At 39.8% G+C, this 16,901-nt stretch overlaps 2 protein-coding genes across 2 annotated transcripts; one reads left to right on the top strand and one right to left on the bottom strand.

The window, feature by feature from the left end:
- Positions 1-1,171: 1,171 nt before the first annotated feature.
- Positions 1,172-4,222, top strand: LOC144660466 (histamine H2 receptor-like). The gene has a single exon (XM_078521094.1). The coding sequence runs from the start codon at positions 1,261-1,263 to the stop codon at positions 2,956-2,958; it is 1,698 nt and encodes a 565-aa protein (XP_078377220.1). The 5' UTR covers positions 1,172-1,260; the 3' UTR covers positions 2,959-4,222.
- An 877-nt stretch (positions 4,223-5,099) lies between these two features.
- Positions 5,100-16,655, bottom strand: LOC144660462 (polypeptide N-acetylgalactosaminyltransferase 13-like). Its single transcript, XM_078521089.1, has 8 exons — positions 16,121-16,655; positions 12,487-12,659; positions 10,801-11,176; positions 10,337-10,454; positions 8,825-9,151; positions 8,409-8,513; positions 7,456-7,602; positions 5,100-6,280 (listed from the first exon to the last, which is right to left on the bottom strand). Exons 1-8 carry the CDS (start codon positions 16,639-16,641, stop codon positions 6,149-6,151), a joined length of 1,899 nt encoding a protein of 632 aa, XP_078377215.1. The 5' UTR covers positions 16,642-16,655; the 3' UTR covers positions 5,100-6,148.
- Positions 16,656-16,901: the final 246 nt, after the last annotated feature.

The raw sequence follows: 16,901 nt of genomic DNA, 5'->3' as shown, positions 1-16,901 counted from the left end.
TGAAATAATTATTTTTTTAGCAGAAACCAGCTGAATGATATTTGAAAATGTATTTTAAAGAAGGATTGTAAAATTAGCGACACGATGAAATAACAATTACTTTTCGGCTTTTCTTTGCTTTTCTTGAATCTGAAACAATACATTACAGCGTGTTCACTTAATTTTGCCGTTTAATATTTTTTTCGGAGCCTAATTTGCTTTTTTGTTTGATTTTGTATCATTTGTGTCTCAAAATTCTTCGACGTTAAAATTTCTCGGTTTATTAGGTTGTCATTTTAAGATGTTAAAAGCCTATAATCAGTCGGGAAATTAAACTTCTTTTTTATTTGTGAAAAGGCATGTTGTCATCGATATGTAATGGTAACAGTGAGATATTTCTTGCTTATTTGTTTGTTTAGTTGGTTGTTGTAATTTTCGGGAATTATAATTATCAGTTGCTGACAAGTGGGTGGGGCAAAATAACTTGTCGTATTGCCTGCTGTACAAGGCAATAAGGCCTGAGGAAATGAAAAACGCGGGAGTTTTATAAGATAATTGGCAGGCAGGTGTACTAGTGGGCCATAGAATAACCAAAATGAAAATCCTTACAAGTTAACTTGATAACGCACTTATCGTTTAAGACGGAAATTCGGGATATTAGAAACTGGCAGTTTTCTTGGTTCTTTTATATTTTGGCCTACTAACAAAGAAACCGACGCAAAAAAGAACTTTTTTCTAAGTGATTTAGACATAAAAGATTAAATGCTAAGATTTCAACAACTTTAATTAACACCTCCACAAAATTTAGCTTTTCGTTTAGCGTGGTATATATGCCTAACGGATTGCGAAGAAATCGGCTTCTGTGTCCTTTCTACGAACTGTGCCTAAAAACATTAGATCCCGTCTTACATCTTTCTTGCACGATTTCATTTCAACACCAGCAGTGTTTAGCTTTTAACTCAATCATTTGCATAGAAACCCCCGGTCTCTTTTCATCAAGTGTTTACACAAACTTGACTGACACATCGTGTGGGTTTTTCATGTCACACAAAAGTTATCAAACTAAGCCGACAGTGCAAATAAAACATTGCTAGCTTTGCGTGTCCGAACGACCCGCCTGTCACGCGAACAAAGAGGGCCGAGTGCGGGCCAATTGTGTCCACATCAGACATTTCAGCCGTGTGTCAACGTTCAAAATTAATTTAACGTTGGCATATGACGCAAATTAAGTGCAGAGCCCTCGCAATTTGATAGAACTGCGCTTAGATAGGAGAAAAGAACATGGAAAACAACACTAGTGATTCCACGACAAGCGCTTTTCAATCCAATGGTGAAATGGATCCGGTATGGATTGGAATTCTAGAAGCAGGGATCTTGTTTATTATCATGTTGGTTGCCATCATTGGGAATTTTCTTGTCATCGCTGTTGTGTATCGCCGTCGAGAGCTGCGTCGTACAGAGACTCACATTTTCATCGTGAATTTAAGTCTAACGGATATTTTTGTGGCACTTTTATGCATGCCTTTTTCTATGATAACCGCGGTGTCTCAAAAGTGGATCTTCAGCAACGCGCTTTGCCAGTTAAACGGCTTTCTAAACGTGTTCTTTTTACTCACGTCCATTTTGACCCTGACTGCAATTAGTATCCACAAATACATCGGAGTAGTACAGCCCACAAAGCGGAAAATATTCACTAGAAAGAGAACCATCATGGCGGTCGTATGGGTTTGGCTGCAGGCGCTACTAACAGCCCTTACACCGATTTTTGGTTGGAACGACTACGAGCATATCCCAGGTCGAACGCAGTGCTCTGTTAAGGTTCCTCGAGATAACGAAGTCAGTGAGTTAACAAACTGTCTGTTCATCATAGTTTGCGGTTTTGTGATTCCGCTTGGGATAATGAGCTTCTCGTACTTAAAGATTTTCCAAACCGTTCAAATTCACACAAAGCGCGTTCGAAGCCACTCCTTCGGCGAGGAACAATCGGCTTTCTTGAACGAGAGAAGGATCACTATAACATTGTTTATAATTCTAGCGGTTTTCCTGGCCTGCTGGAGTCCATTTTCGATCTTAACGATCTATGCAACCCTCAAAGGAAATGAGCTTTCTAAGTACTTTTCCGTTGCGGCCTACTGGCTGGGGTTTTTAAACTCTGCCATGAATCCCCTGATCTACGCGCTCCGTACAAAGGAATTTCGCCAGGGATACCGACAAATTTTAGGTATAATGCTTCCGTGCTGCTTTCCGAAGGTAGATTCAAGGGACAGTGATTCTATTGCGGTTCTTCGTGGACGCAGAAGCCTTAAAAGTGAAGTGATGGCATATAGCAAACGACGACGGGCGGGAACAGAAACAGAAAACTATCTCAGCGATGCGAAAAATGTTGTAAGGAATGGAATAAGCAAAGCGCAGGGTCGAAAAGATACATTGACAGAAACTCGTGATGAATGCGACAGTGCGAGGTACGAAACAGCTAGCGAATTTTCCATGAGAAGTAAGGATATAAGCGGAATTCATGACAGTTATTATACCGCTAACGGAGCTTCCATAGGAAAAGATAACAGTGTTAAAATTCAAGACGAAACGCTAGTTCACTGTAAAGTAAAAGGGGGCGATACGCTATCAAGTGACAGCGACGTATCATTATCTCCAACTAGAGAGAGTTTATTGCTTCCTTGGAATTCAACTGATCTTCGGGGAGAACAAACCTTTCCGAAAAATTTTGAGGATGAAGCAAAAAGTAGACGGAAAAGCTTGTCATTTCTGTCGATATTTCACGAAAAACCGGGTCTAAAAAGTCGCCAATTGTATCGATCAAAGAGCGACTGCACTTCAGTTGTCCAAACGCCTGCTGAAGGTTGTTCGTGTCCTAATGTTGACTTAGGAAAGCGGCCTTCGAATCCTTGGCTACAGGAAAATTTATCTTATTTGAACAGAATTTCACCCATAGATCTAGAAATTCTTGAGAAAACTTGTTAATGGCGCTGATAAAACGCAGAAAACATGCAAGCTTTGAAATAATATTTAGCTCCTTTGGTTTAATTGTCGCAAAGGGATTCAATCTTTAGGTATCAGTATCTAAAGTGTATATTCAAAATGTTTATTCAAGCAGTTCAAAACAATTGTATGGATTTAGTGTAACATTTGAACATTACGTAACATTCTCAAAGGGAACACTTTGTAATTTTATTTAAGCCGCATAACGGCGAATTACTTTATTTTTTTCCAATTTTAGAAAACGTTGACAACGCTATTCACTTTAAGAGACTTTATATGACGTAGAGATTAGAAAAACCTTCTATAAGAGGGCGTATATAAACATATTTATCTCTGTTCTAATATTCATATTCGCCTTTCATTGTATTGTGAGATGTATTTTGCAATTGTATGCTTAAGAGTCTTTTAACGCAAGTCTCTATTTGCTCTGACGTACGTCAGTATGGCATCGACTATGTCTGGAACAATACCTTCATAAGAAAACGAGTTTTAATTTACTCAAATGTCCAATGTCTTGCAACGCTAGCATATTCTAGGTGAACGGGAAGGAATGGCGCTATTTCGCCGCCCCTTTTGCCGGGCCGTAACTAGCAAAAGGTAAGACGAGGCACTTGCCTTGTCTAGATTTTAACCCAAAATTTAAACCAAAATATGTTTTGTTGGAAACAATCCCCAGTTGAACAAGATTGATTTTTGATTTTTCTCAAGAAATACGTCATGAAAAATGTGTCTGTAAATTTTTCAGAGCGCCGTCTAAATTTCAAAATTTTCTGGAGGCAATCCCTCAGAACCCCCAAGCAAGATCTTGCCTCGTTTAGGCAAAGGTCTGGTTACGGCCCTGTATTCCCTTTTTCATTTAATTCCTTGCTGGCATCTCGAATTAGTTCCCGCGTTCCGCGTTTCTCTCTCTCTTTTTTGTTTCCCACAAGTTGTGATCGTGGAAATGGTTTGAAAATTAAATTCACTATAGTCAAATATCGCGTCTTGAAACACAGACAAAAGACAAACTTGGAAATAGACAAATGTCTTTCCAGGTTTTATGAGTAAATACCTTGGCCGGAATCAACATAGTCCAGTCAACACAGTTTGTCCTGTAACTGATCTCTTTCCATAACACAATTAGAGCGCTTAATGACATCCTGATTTTAGGCTATGCAAATAAATGCGATTTAAATGCAGACATACCACTTGTTAAACAAGTCAAATAAGTGTCTCTTTTATTATCAAGAATCGGTTTCTACTTCGTTAAAAAATGTTAAGGTCAATAAAGAAGACTCTCGTAATAGAAATTAACAATTCCCTCGGCACATACATATGGTCGCCATCTTGGATGTAGGGACCCTGGGACGAGGTATACGATTCTTTGGCAAAATATTCATCGACTTTGTGTTGGAATAAAAAAAGGTAATGAGATGTTGAAAAATGGATGTTATTGCATTACTTTCAAGTTGAAACATAATTTAAATCAAAATTTGCAAAATTTCCAGACGTTTGAGTTGCCACCGAGTCGGTACAAATGTCTAAAAATTTTACAAAAAACGTTTTCTTTCTTTAATTTGCGGTGGCTGTGATAATGTAGAAACTTAAATATACTAATTGAAATATGCTACTACTTTCTATACATGTGTTATATCTGGGGAGTGAGCGTTTGGAAAAGAAACATAAATCAGCATAAACAGGCACTAAATCTTACTACTAAATTTTACTTCGATTACGCTTTTTAAATCGTAAACATCAAGTTCCTAAATGGGATTTCCGGAGTCCTGGGACCCGAGGTATTTGTTCCTCTTCAGCCCTGACAAACAAGGTCGATTCTCCTTTCCTTGTAACTCCAAGGAAACACAATGAAATAAAAGCCCTGGAGCTCCACTTTTTCTGTCTTTTTTTCGTAATTTTTAGAGGAGAAACCTAGCTCCGTAACCCCCTTTAGAAGCCTGAAAGTATATGCTTCGAGGAATCAACATCGACGAGAGAGCTTATCTATATTAAAACCGCTAAAACGTTGCGGAACCCCAGTTTTTAATATACAGTATATTTATAATAGTATTGGAAAGAAAGAGCTGAGATTAGAATATAAATTCGGATTGATTTGTAGGTCTAGTTAAATTATTTTAAGAGGCATCTGTATAAAATTTGAGTTTTAATTTTTGCAAGAACCTGTATAGTAAACATTTTATCTTGAATGTACAACAACAGCAATTTCACATGGAATGAACTATTATTAAAAATCTATTTATTTTATCAATACATGAAAATCATTATAAAATCCATTTCCTTAAATTTCAAAAATTACTTTTTCTACTAACAGTAAAACCGGTCACGACATTGCTTAAGATTAGCTGGAGGCCTGTTGGCGTCACGCAAACGTTTGTATCAACATTATCAGAAGCCAACGTGACATTGGGGTAATGTGACGTCACAGGTTGACGTTACACCATAGGGTTTGACGTTATTATTGCGTTTCCTACTCTATGCATATAAACAGATGTCTAATTGCGATGTACAAATTGTTCTTTGTTTTTGTAAATGTTCCACTCATTGCTTGCCAGTCATGCCAAAATCGGGCATTTAAAGGGATAAAAAATGCTTCTCGCCTATATGGCGTTTCAGGGATGAATTCGACTTTACTTGTACAGCCAGAGTGGTTTTCTTTGATTGCCGAAAGCAATCGTATATTTCCTTTTGTTCTGCGTTTACTACAAAATCTAAATTTGTTCAGCAACTTAGTGTAACTAACTAACATGGTTAAGGCGTTCAACCAATCAAACCGAACATTTTCCTGCCTTCGTCACCGGCTACACGTTTTCCCGCGCTTAGTACCGGCCGTTCACGTGATTTTTCTTCAAGTTCTGATTGGTTAATCACGCTATTTGTAGGGGCATGATCAGCTCTGCATTACACTGGTTTACGTTAAACAGCAGCCATTGGAAAAACGCGACTTTACAGAGCTACTCAGCAGTGATAAAAGCGCAAGTTACATGAGGAGTTTACAGATCAGATAAAAAACGTTTAAGCGACAATCTTACATCGTAAAATGTGTTTGTTTTGCATTATGGCACTTGAATGAAAAAATAGTGTCCCTTATGGTCCTTTTGTATAATTACTTATAACTACTTTAAGTTGTTGTAAGCGGTTAACAAATCTGTCGTGGTGATGGACAGTGTAGCATTTGTTACGACTCTTTGTACTTGGAAAAAACCCATCGCTGAGAATCGCGTCCGTCACAGGGATTCATCAAAGCGTATTGATTGCCTTCTGTTCCTCGGTCCAAACATTGTCCTGTACTGGAATGCTTAATGATTCCCTAATAATAAAGAGAAAAGCTACTTTTAAAAGGTAATACACAAGGGTGGCGCAGTGATGCGAGCGCTTGCCTCCCACCAATGTGGCCCAGGATCAAATCCCTAACCCAGCGTCATATGTGGGTGGAGTCTGTGGTAGGCTCTTGTCCGTGTTCCCCCCTCAAGAGTTTTTCTCCGAGTTCTCCGGTTTTCCTCCGTCAATTAAAACCATCACTTTAAATTCTAATTCAATCTCGATGCAGCACACTTTATAACGAGCTCCCGAAAACTTTTCCGTGTTAACTGAATAAAAAAAAATTACATTAACACTTTTAACACTCTTTCGACAAATTTCGACAAGAATTTTCGCTTGTTTGACCCCGTACCTGACATGAGAGTTCCGAGCACAGCAGGAGAGGTGAAATCATCTGCTTTTTTTTTTAAATTGAATGCAATGACATACACTTACACATGGCTACATACACTTACTTTCTAAAAAATCATTTGCTTGTCAGACGAGTGAAAACTCTCCTCTACTCTCGGGAAGTTTAACCATTTAATGATAACGCGAATTTAACTAGAGCGAGGGTTAAAACACTTATCAACTCTCGTCGGCTAGTTTTGTTCTCGATTGGTCCGGCATAAACGCTTCGCAAAATAAAAGTACAGTCGAAGCTCTCTTAACGGACACTCTCGTAAGCGGACAGCTCTACTTACGGCCGCCTTGTTTGAAACCCCGTTTTAACTCCCATACAAACTCTGTATTTTTACATTCTTGTAAGCGGACATTCCCGTAAGCGGCCGCGGACACTTTCAAAGATTACGACTTTGACTTTTTCTTTGTTTTTAAGCCCCCGTAAGCGGACACCCAAAAGAAAATCCTTTAAACAACCTCTGTATCTTGTTTTTTCTTATTAACTTTACATCGCAGATCGTCACAATTATTTTACAGTAATTACAGAACCATGTTTCAGTGTTTGTTTTGTCGTCATCCAAGTCCGGTTACATTTTGAAACACCACTTGTTAGCTAGGCAAGCTCCCGTAAGCGGCCATCTATCCCCTTCACCTCTAGTGGCCGCTTACGAGAACCATTCTCGTAAGCGGCCAGCTCCAGTTACGGACACTTTTTTCGCGTCCCGAGGGTGTCCGCTTACGAGAGCTTCGACTGTAGTAAAAAGACGCTATCTATAAACTTACACTTTTCTTGTCGTGTTCCCATTTCTGGTTGCCGCCCATCCCGTGACATTTCATTATCTCCACAGGGGCACCAGCATACGACTTGGACACGTCCAAACAGTTTTCTTCTTCAAATATTATCTCGCCTCTTGAAGTCAGAATCAACATCTGGAAAGAAAATAACGACTCAAAATGAACATTTTGGTTATAAAGGAATACTGTCACCGGGTCTTCGTTCAAATACGTATCAAACGTAGTGAATGCTCTTTTGATTTTTGGAACAAAACATTGTGCAATGTACAATGGTCAACACACAAGGGTGGCATGTCTCAGGAGGGGGTGGGGAGGTAGGAGATGGGGGTTGGCCTGGGAAGAGTCCCTTGCATTTTTATTAACAGCAGGGGACCGGTTGCAGGACCCCTGTGTTTCGCTCTCTGAAAGGTTAATTTGTGATTCAGTCGTAGGTTACGCCACATGCTCAGTACAGACGAGGCAACAATAACAATACATACATACATACATACATGGTTTATTTGATAAAGCAGGTTACAAAATAATTGGCAAGACGTAAGTCCTGATGTGGACCTGCACTATCTAAAATAATAAATTACAATAAGATCCTATATAATACATAATCCAAAATTTATTTATAATATGACGGGATAAGACCCCCAAAATGTTCCTTCAATCAAACCAGTTTATTCTACATGGAAAAAGGCACGGGGACCAAATTACTGTTTCTCGGACCAGACTCGACAAAAATGGTCCACGGAACAAGATTTGTGTTTAGGGTTTACGAGTAGTTACGTGAAGTTAGCATCTCAGTAATTTCTCAGAAGATAAAGAAACTTGTAATGACTGAAAGTGGGAACTTGTCTCGATCCGTTTATTAAATTCTCCCTACCTCACTACTAAAAATGTTACGAAATTTACAAGAAGAATTTGTATCTTGATTACATGCACAATGTACACACCTGATTTCCTCCTTGTCCGTGGCAAACATAAATTCCCATCCTGGCCGAGTGCTCGGGTTTGGCTCCGAGTGAATCAAGACAGTGTCCACTGGCCGGGTTACGAACCTGTGAGAATAGAAACCAAGATAAAATGTTCACTTGTATTTGCCCGCGGCTTCCGTCAGCCATGTTGCTACGCAACAAATTAAATGACGTCACATCTCACGCGGTTTCGTTAGCCAGGTTGCTAAGTAACAAAATGACGTCACGTCAGGTGTGCTCGCGAGTAATTGTGTACATTTTTGATTGGTTCAAAAAACCGAAATTTCTTCGGAGAGTTTAACGGAAAATAAGACAAATGCGAAATTTTTGACAAATGCTACTTGTTTTTTTTTGTGAATGGTTCAAAAAAACAGTAAAATCAAGTTCTTTCTCACCTCCCCACTAGCAGGCGGATTCAGTTCGGGCATTTGAACATCCGGGTACACGTTCTCAATATACCACTTGAAGCTTTTACATTTTAGCCTCTTTCTCAATTCCACTCGCTTGCTAATGTCTCCATATTCCATGTTTCGTGCCTGTGGCTTCTTGTTGTAGTAAAGCTCTTTGTACTCGTCCATCCAAACTTCAGCCAGTCGATTGAAGTTTTTGTTGAGCGTTTTCTCCACTCCATCCGGGAATTTGTACGGGCTTGTGTACTTGCGGAACACGTGACCGACACGCGAGCAGGGCACGATTTCCAGGCGTCCACCGCACATCCAGACCTGGTAATGCAAGCCCCCATGAGTTATTCTTAACCACAATATTGAGGGAAACAAACTAGTAAGAGACAATGCCATTATTGCAGTTGAGATCAATGACTTTCCCTGTTTTCCGTTCCCTAAGCTCCATAAATGGCTCAAAACGTTTGTGTAAAATGCAGATCTGAATCTGTTAGCGAATTTGAATGGCCGGCGCTCTCTTTGTTTTGCACAAGGTATGCGATTTTTACAATAATGACAAGCACGCTCTTTTTGTTTTGTGTGGATTATTTTACCTGACCTAGTGATTTGCGCTTTCTTCGCTTTGTTTAATTTATAGAGCAGTTTTTAGTAATCTGCAATTGTATGCCTTGGCTTTTGGCCCGATCAGGGGCAAAAACCAGAACTAATCACGACTTGGCTAGGCACGTTTTCCCGCTCTTGGAACCGGTTAATACGTGTTTATTTGTTCGGGGGTTTTCGTTAGTTAATTGTTGTCTTTGCGGTACGTGTAATTGGCCACCTAATTGCTATGGTTTCGGTTTACGACACTCGAATACAAAAAATATATCATCTAAGTATGTTAGTGACCAATGCACTTTGTTTTGTTCTGTTTGACTACTGTTTAGTGATTCCCCCTTATTTGTTTTCTGTTTGCCAATTTGGTGGTGTTTCACGATCTCCAGGATTTTGCCATTTTAATTGTTGCTAAACGTCTCGATAAAACAATATCCTTTATTAGTAGAAACTCATCTGTGTTCTATTGGAAATCCGCGACTCTGATTGGTTCTCCTACTGTTTTCTATTCGCCGATAGAAAACAGTCGCGCGCGCGCGTAGCTCTTTAAGCGGTAAATTTTCTTGATTTTTGTCTTCAAAGTGCACAATATTGTAGGTTTTGGACTGCAATCCTTTAGAGTTTCTACTAAAACAATTAGACTACTCGCCTTCGTTTTCTATGAGCGATAGTCAACTCGGCTGCGCCTCGTTGACTATTTGCTCATAGAAAACTCGGGCTCGTAGTCTAATTGTTAACTATTCACCTCCGAGCAACTCGCGCGCGAAATTTTGTACTCGTTGACGGGAATAAATGAGTTCAAAGTCATCATTTTTGGGTTACATTATCTAACTTCGGTGAATAGTTGTTACCTCCCCTGGACGATAAATTGATAGCTGCATTTCATACGTTATACACTCTGTAAGATCTTACCCTGAAGGAAAGTTCAAGATTTTCTCCACCCCAGATGTCCATCTCTTCATCATACGAACCAAGATCAAAGAAATACTGTCTGTGTATAGAAAATAGTCCGCCTGCCATTGTAGGAGTCCTGTGCGGAAAACAGATAAGAAAACGGCAATGCATTTTTGGTGTGAAAGGTTATGTTGCTTTTAAAAAAGGTAAAAAATTTCAGCAATACAAGTTTCAAGTACGAACATCGTTTCACTCCGATGAAGGTGGACAGAAGCCACCGAAAATTTAGTGACAAGTGAATAACTTCTGATCGGACGAATCTTAACTCAACTAATCAGTTTACCGATCGCTAAAGACAAAGAATACAAGTTTCCATCCTTGATTTTTGCGATTTGGTACTACGTTTTGTAACATACAAGCAGTTTAGATGACGTCAGGCGCAATTCAAAACTCACTTGTGAAATGAGCACTGTTTTTTTTACCTAATAGGGTCTGTGTGATCCTTCCGTAGTTTCTGTTCCTCCGGGGGAATCCCCTTCCATTTAAAGAACAAATCCCAGCCAAACCCGCCTCGCTGGTCGGCATTTGAAGATCCTTGGTACGCAAACGTATCAGCATTTATCACCTCAATAGCTGGGCACACCACATTGGAGCGCGAATCTGCTATTCTTGCCATGAGAGGCTCCACCCAGCCTGGGGTCGCCTCGCAGTGCGAGTCAAGGAACGTAAGAACTTCACCTGTGGCAGCATGGGCACCCTTTAAGCGTGCTCGTACCAGCCCCTCACGTTTGGTGTTCCTTATCACTGAGACTTTGCTCATAGTTGCCACGTGATCATCCAGTGGTTTGCCAAGTCTCTCTGCGATGGAAGGGTAACATTGGATCATTAAGCATCTTGTAATTAGAAAGGACAGCTCTGCAGCTCTTAGCCCGCCGAGACAGTGGCACATCTAGGACGTGTTTTAGGCTGAAAATGTGCACCCCTATAATAAAAACAAAACCCGTTTTCTACCAGGGGGAGCTTTCAATATGCCAATTTCCCATTCAACATGCCATCTCCCCTTGAAATCGTTGATTCACTTTTCTTGGGTTATTTTAAAATGTCACTTTCCCTTGAGGTCTTTCTTCAAGAGATATGTTAAAATGTTGTTTTCATTTGAGGTCATCCATTTTCTCCCAGGGTGCTTGAATGTTATTTCTTCCTGCGGTCAATCATTATTCAAGGTATACATGTTATACCTGCCAACTTTTTCTGGGTTAAAGGCGTGGGATTTTTATCCAAAGAGTGCTACGGTTTCCGGAGATGACACGACCATTTCCGAAGATTTCCGAAGATGTCCGAAGTATTCCGAAGACATTCCGAACTGTATCCCGAACACAGTCCCAAGACTTGTTTTGCAAAACACAAGTACACAACCACATTCTCAAAGCTTTTCTTATCAAAACTCTGACATTTTCGGGGAAAGTATCGTCATAAACTCAGTTTACATGGAGTTTTCGTTTCTCACATTGGTTTGAGTTCACATATTTTTGAAAGTGTGCCATTTATGGTTGTAATAACTCACAGTTTTCGACTAGGCGCGAGAAATTGGTTCGTAAGCGTGAGTTGGCGTGAGATCGAAGTTTTCAACTCGCAGGCGTGAGAGTTGGCAGGTATAACATGTCCCTTGAGGTACAGTGTTATTAGTTTTCCCCTGTGTTTTTTTAGCATGCTCCTTCCTTTTATTTATTCCAAGGGGTATTTTTAATATGGTACTCTCCCTTGAGGAAGTCACAGTGGCCAAATGGTCAGTGAGAGCTTTAGACTTCACATTGAGTGGTCTGGGTTCGAGCCCTGGCCGGAGTCACTGCGTTGTGTTCTTGGTCAAGGCACTTTATTCTCATAGTGCCTCTCTCCACCAAGATGTCTAAATGGGTACCGGCGAATTTACTGCTGCCAGGTAACCCTGCCATAGACTAGCATCCCATCCAGGGGGGAGTAGCAATACTCCTAGTTGCTTAACGCCACAGAAACTGAGATAAGTTCTGGCCTGAGGAGCCTACAGCAGTTCTACACTCCCTTGACGGCATTTTCTTTTGTTAAGGGATAAATAAGGTTATCCATTTTCTCCCAGGGGTATTTTTTCTATGTTAATGAATCCCCTGGGGTCTTTTCAGTATATTGCTTACCATCCTCACTGAAGTCATCCACAACAATAACTCCACTCAGCAGCTCAGGTGGTGTCCTATTGATGACGCTGTGTATGGTTCGCAGGAGGACGGACAGTCGCTCCTTGTGGAAGCAGATTATCACAGTGGTAGTGGGAAGCTTGCTTGGATATTGATCATGTTTGGCTTTACAACTAGAAGTCAAGCAAAAGTACTCAGACATTTTTAAGTGATTATTCTCCTGAATATACTAGCCTTAAAAAAGAACTCCTCCCAGTGGGAGGGGTGGAGGCCTAATAATTATTGCTTTGGAGTCTGGATCAGGCAGTCTGGGTTCAAGTACTGTCTGGTGTCATTGTCTTGTACATTCTCATGCCCTTGATGAGGCCCTGCCAGGGTAAATTCCGACAAGTGACATGGCCCCAAAAGTAGCGACAGCACATAAAATAAAATCGCGACAAACGACAACACTTATGGAAAAACTTAAATTTCGACAAGGACAGGCAATTTTGCTTCTATTTAATAACAGACAGCGACATGGAGAACGATGAAACAGCGAAATGGAACATTTTAAAATTTAGACAAGCAACACAAGAACCCCCCCTGGCAGGGCCTCCCTGATAGCCCTTTTCATTTCTCTTAGCCGGCAGGGCTTTGAGAAAGCCACAAGAAACAAAGGACTCTGGAGACACAGGATTTCCAGTCTTATATTCTAGGACTTCTAGGCTTCAAGTATGCAGTCATGAGGTTTTGACTTGGAACCATTCAAGAATTCAAACAGCCAATCAAAAAAATTCAAATTAATTCAAAAATCCTATGTCCCCAGAGCCGTTTGTTTCTAGTGCAAAGGCTTTGCCGGCTAAGGGAAGAGATAAGGACAATGGGGAAAAGAATGTGTTTTGTATTTTTAGGCAAGAAATTTTACTCTCACAATGCCTCTTTCCACCCAGGACTAGAGTGACTACAAATGGAAACTAGCAAACAAAATGCTGGGGGTAACCCTGTACATTGGACTGGCATTTCATCTGGGGAGGAGGGGGAGGGGGGAGGATGGGGAAGTAGAAATACTCCAAGTAGCTATGGAAATGCTATGGAAACCAGAGATAGGTGCCTGCCTGATGGGCCACTGTGCCTACCAGTGGGAGCAGGGATGGCGCAGTGGTGAGAGCGCTCGCCTCCCACCAATGTGGCCCGGGTTCGATTCCCGGACCCGGCGTCATATGTGGGTTGAGTTTGTTGTTGGTTCTCGTCCTTGCTCTGAGGGTTTTTCTCCGGGTTCTCCGGTTTTTCCTCCCTCCACAAAAATCAACACCTCTAAATTCCAATTCGATCGGAAATCCGAGGGCCACAGGTTTGTCAGTCGAAAGACTGTTATGTGCAACCCTCGTAAAACAAAGTTGATTTATTTAGTGAGGCCCTGCCAGGGGTGATCCCGTGTCGCTTGTCTAAATTTTAAAATATCCCGTGTCACTGTTTTATCATTCTTCCTGTCGCTGACGGTAGTTGAATTTAAAGAAAATTGCCTGTCCTTGTCGGAATTTAAGTTTTTCCAAAAGGGTTGTCGTTTGTGGCAATTTTATTTTATGTGCTGTCGCTACTTTTTGCGTTGTGTCGCTTGTCAGAATTTACCCTGGCAGGGCCTCACCAGTACATACTAGTACCTACAAAACAGCTTCCTGTATCTGAGTGATGGGAGAACCAATCAGAATCAATTTGTGGGTTTGCATTAGAAAATGACAAGTGTCTACACTAATGGAAACTGATTACCTACCGGTCATGATTTATTGAGTTAATGGGGGGAGTTGACGATTAAGTGACAGACTACATGTTCATGTACATAATTATACAGACATGTACATACCGGTTTAAATTTTTTTTATGCATCACACCAACATTTAAACTAAATATTTTGGCTTATAGAAATGCGAGAAAAATGAAGAATATTCTGTTACCTTAGAGCATGCAGTTACATCTAAGTATTTTAAAACAAAAATGTAGCAACATGTACTTGACATGTATAGAATCCCATCTTCCAATAGGATCTGTGTTTTTGTATAAAGAACATTTTACAATTAAGCTGCATCAATACAAGTATTGTGTCACAGATTTCACCTTTTCAGCTGGCCAAACAACTTCAGTTGAATTTCCATAACTTGCCAACACTTACTAAATTTTAAACTATTCTTGATACTGTATCATTTAGTCATTTTTTTGTTTGATTACACTGGGTAACAATTACAAAAGAAAAACCTCAACAAAAAATTACATATAGTAATAGTACCGGTACTTAAAGTTATAAACTGAGAGATTGCAAGTCAACTGGCAACCTTCTAATAACTTTAACCCGTTGCCTTTACATGTAGTCTTAAAATGCCAAAATGGGAATTTGAAACAATTTTTTGGATGTACGGTACAATACAACAATTTTTGCTTTTTCTTGGCACAGTGTAGTATGATAGGATAGTGGAGGTAAGATTATAATCTTCCTCTTAAAGGAAGAACAATGTACTGTTCCCCTCACGCCCTCTCTGACTACCACGGCAAAAACTTAGAAGATAAATCAGGTTTGGATTGTCGTCGACAGTGAGTCAATAATTTTTTTTTTGTTTTTAGTTATAAAAGCCCTGTTTCTGTTTCAAAGATCAAAGCCCATTTTTCTCTTCTCAAACAGAACCGAAAAACCGAAAAATTCAATCAAGCTACAGCACAAACCAAACAAGCATGGCACTCAATACACATTTATTAAATGTTTTTTTGTTTTTTTTTTTAATTGCAAAATAATTTTCATTGGATTTGGAAAATCAAAACGATATCTTTAGAGATCTTGTTAATAAATTAAAATAATATTTTCAAGATTGATTTTCTTTCCTTGCCTTATTGCTTGAGCCCAATATACCACACATCAAGCGTTTAAAAAAAACAAGATACATATTTAGTTGCAGACAATAGGTGAGTTACACACTGACTTTGAATACAAAAAAAAAAAAGTTTTAGTCAGGTGTCTACATCCAGGCAGGGGTCCTAGCAGTATTTTAATCTTCTCCAAGTACACGTACAATAAATTATTCACTGCAGACAAAGTAGTTTTGCAAACTCAAGCCTGATAATTTCTTTTATATTTCCTGTATGGTGCCATCTGAAAATGCTGGACAGGTCCCTTTTGCAAAAACATGTTTTATAAAATAAAATTTTTTTTAAAAAATTGTCAAGTGCAATTTTGAGTAAATAGTCTAAAAATACAAATTTTCAAGTCTCTAATTAAGATTGACCACCCATGAAGTACCAAAGTACTGCATTTCACTGGCTTCCCTGTTTCAATCTAAAATAAAACTACTTATTAGGGTTGTATTTTTTTTAATTGGATGCAACCAAAATTAAAGAATAAACAATAAATCCTGCGAAATTCTAATAAAATTACTTCATTATTACAAGGCGAAATCGCAACATGGCGAGTTTATTTGTTGCCAATTGTAACTGAATTGTAACTGTTGCCAATTGAAGATCGAAATCAAATGTTTCTGATTTCGCACCAAATTAATTGAGAGAATATCTAATCTTTTTAATATAAGCACGCTTAGAAAAACAGAACTTTGTTTCGAAAATGGGATACATTTAACTCAAGTAATATCTAAATAGACAAGTAGTTTATACTCACCGATCGCCTCTAACGTCCTCTAAAGTCCTATCCAGTGAAATTTTATCGCTGAGCACCCAGTTGAACGAATGATCGCCAAAACGTTCCTCTGATAATTTTTTGTCTTCTTCAGAGGTTAGGTAAGCAGGTTGACCAGCTTCCCCTAAGCCGCCAGGGTTGGTTCGTTTAGCTAAGCTGGCGTCGTAAACTTCCCGTGACCTGCTCCCGCTCGGAATTACACGCGCTAAAACATTCACAGCTTTCGCTGCGCCGGAAAGAAGTCCGTTCATATTTGCGGGTTTCTCAGAAGCGTCTTTTTCCCAGGGATATTTAATGTGCTTTTGATGATCGACTGGCCGTAAAGGATTCACTCCAGCCCCTTTCATGTAGTGGTGGCTGTCGCTGTCCAAAACTACAGGAGCATTCAACATCGTGAGCGAGTCCCTCGTTACTTCGCTGTTGAACATTAAAACTAACACTGTTACCGAAAACCAGAACGTCGAAGTCACTACGATTATGTTGAAGATTCGTTTAGAAGACATGATGAACGGCCAAAGTTGTTGTTTGGACTAGCAATGTTTAAACACGGTTTTTAAATGCCACGTATTGCACTTCTGTGAATGATATCAACTAAATATCAATCCCGAAGGTTGAGTTGAGCACCAGGCAAACGAAAAGCCTACTTCTGCATTGGTATTCACTCTGATCGAGATTTCCTCCAACGTAATTGATGCTATGTAGCTATTAACATGTCGCCAAGCCACCCAAAGTATTGTTTATGGAATGAAGACAGAGTAAATGG

This window comes from Oculina patagonica, chromosome 7, assembly GCF_052425735.1.
Source record: "Oculina patagonica isolate OP01 chromosome 7, crgOcupat, whole genome shotgun sequence".
In the NCBI taxonomy this organism is placed as follows: domain Eukaryota; kingdom Metazoa; phylum Cnidaria; class Anthozoa; order Scleractinia; family Oculinidae; genus Oculina; species Oculina patagonica.
The sequence above is the reverse complement of the archived record's forward strand: the minus strand, read 5'-3'. Positions and strand labels throughout refer to the sequence as shown.

What these genes read in the sequence shown, in the direction of transcription:
- LOC144660466 (XM_078521094.1), top strand. Translation starts at nt 1,261, where the DNA reads ATGGAAAACAACACTAGTGATTCCACGACAAGCGCTTTTCAATCCAAT.
- LOC144660462 (XM_078521089.1), bottom strand. Translation starts at nt 16,641, where the DNA reads ATGTCTTCTAAACGAATCTTCAACATAATCGTAGTGACTTCGACGTTC. An exon ending in ATCTTGAACTTTCCTTCAGG is followed by an intron (nt 9,152 to 10,336) that starts GTAAGATCTTAC and finishes TTGCATTACCAG; the next exon opens with GTCTGGATGTGCGGTGGACG. An exon ending in ATCCGCCTGCTAGTGGGGAG is followed by an intron (nt 8,514 to 8,824) that starts GTGAGAAAGAAC and finishes CTATTCTCACAG; the next exon opens with GTTCGTAACCCGGCCAGTGG.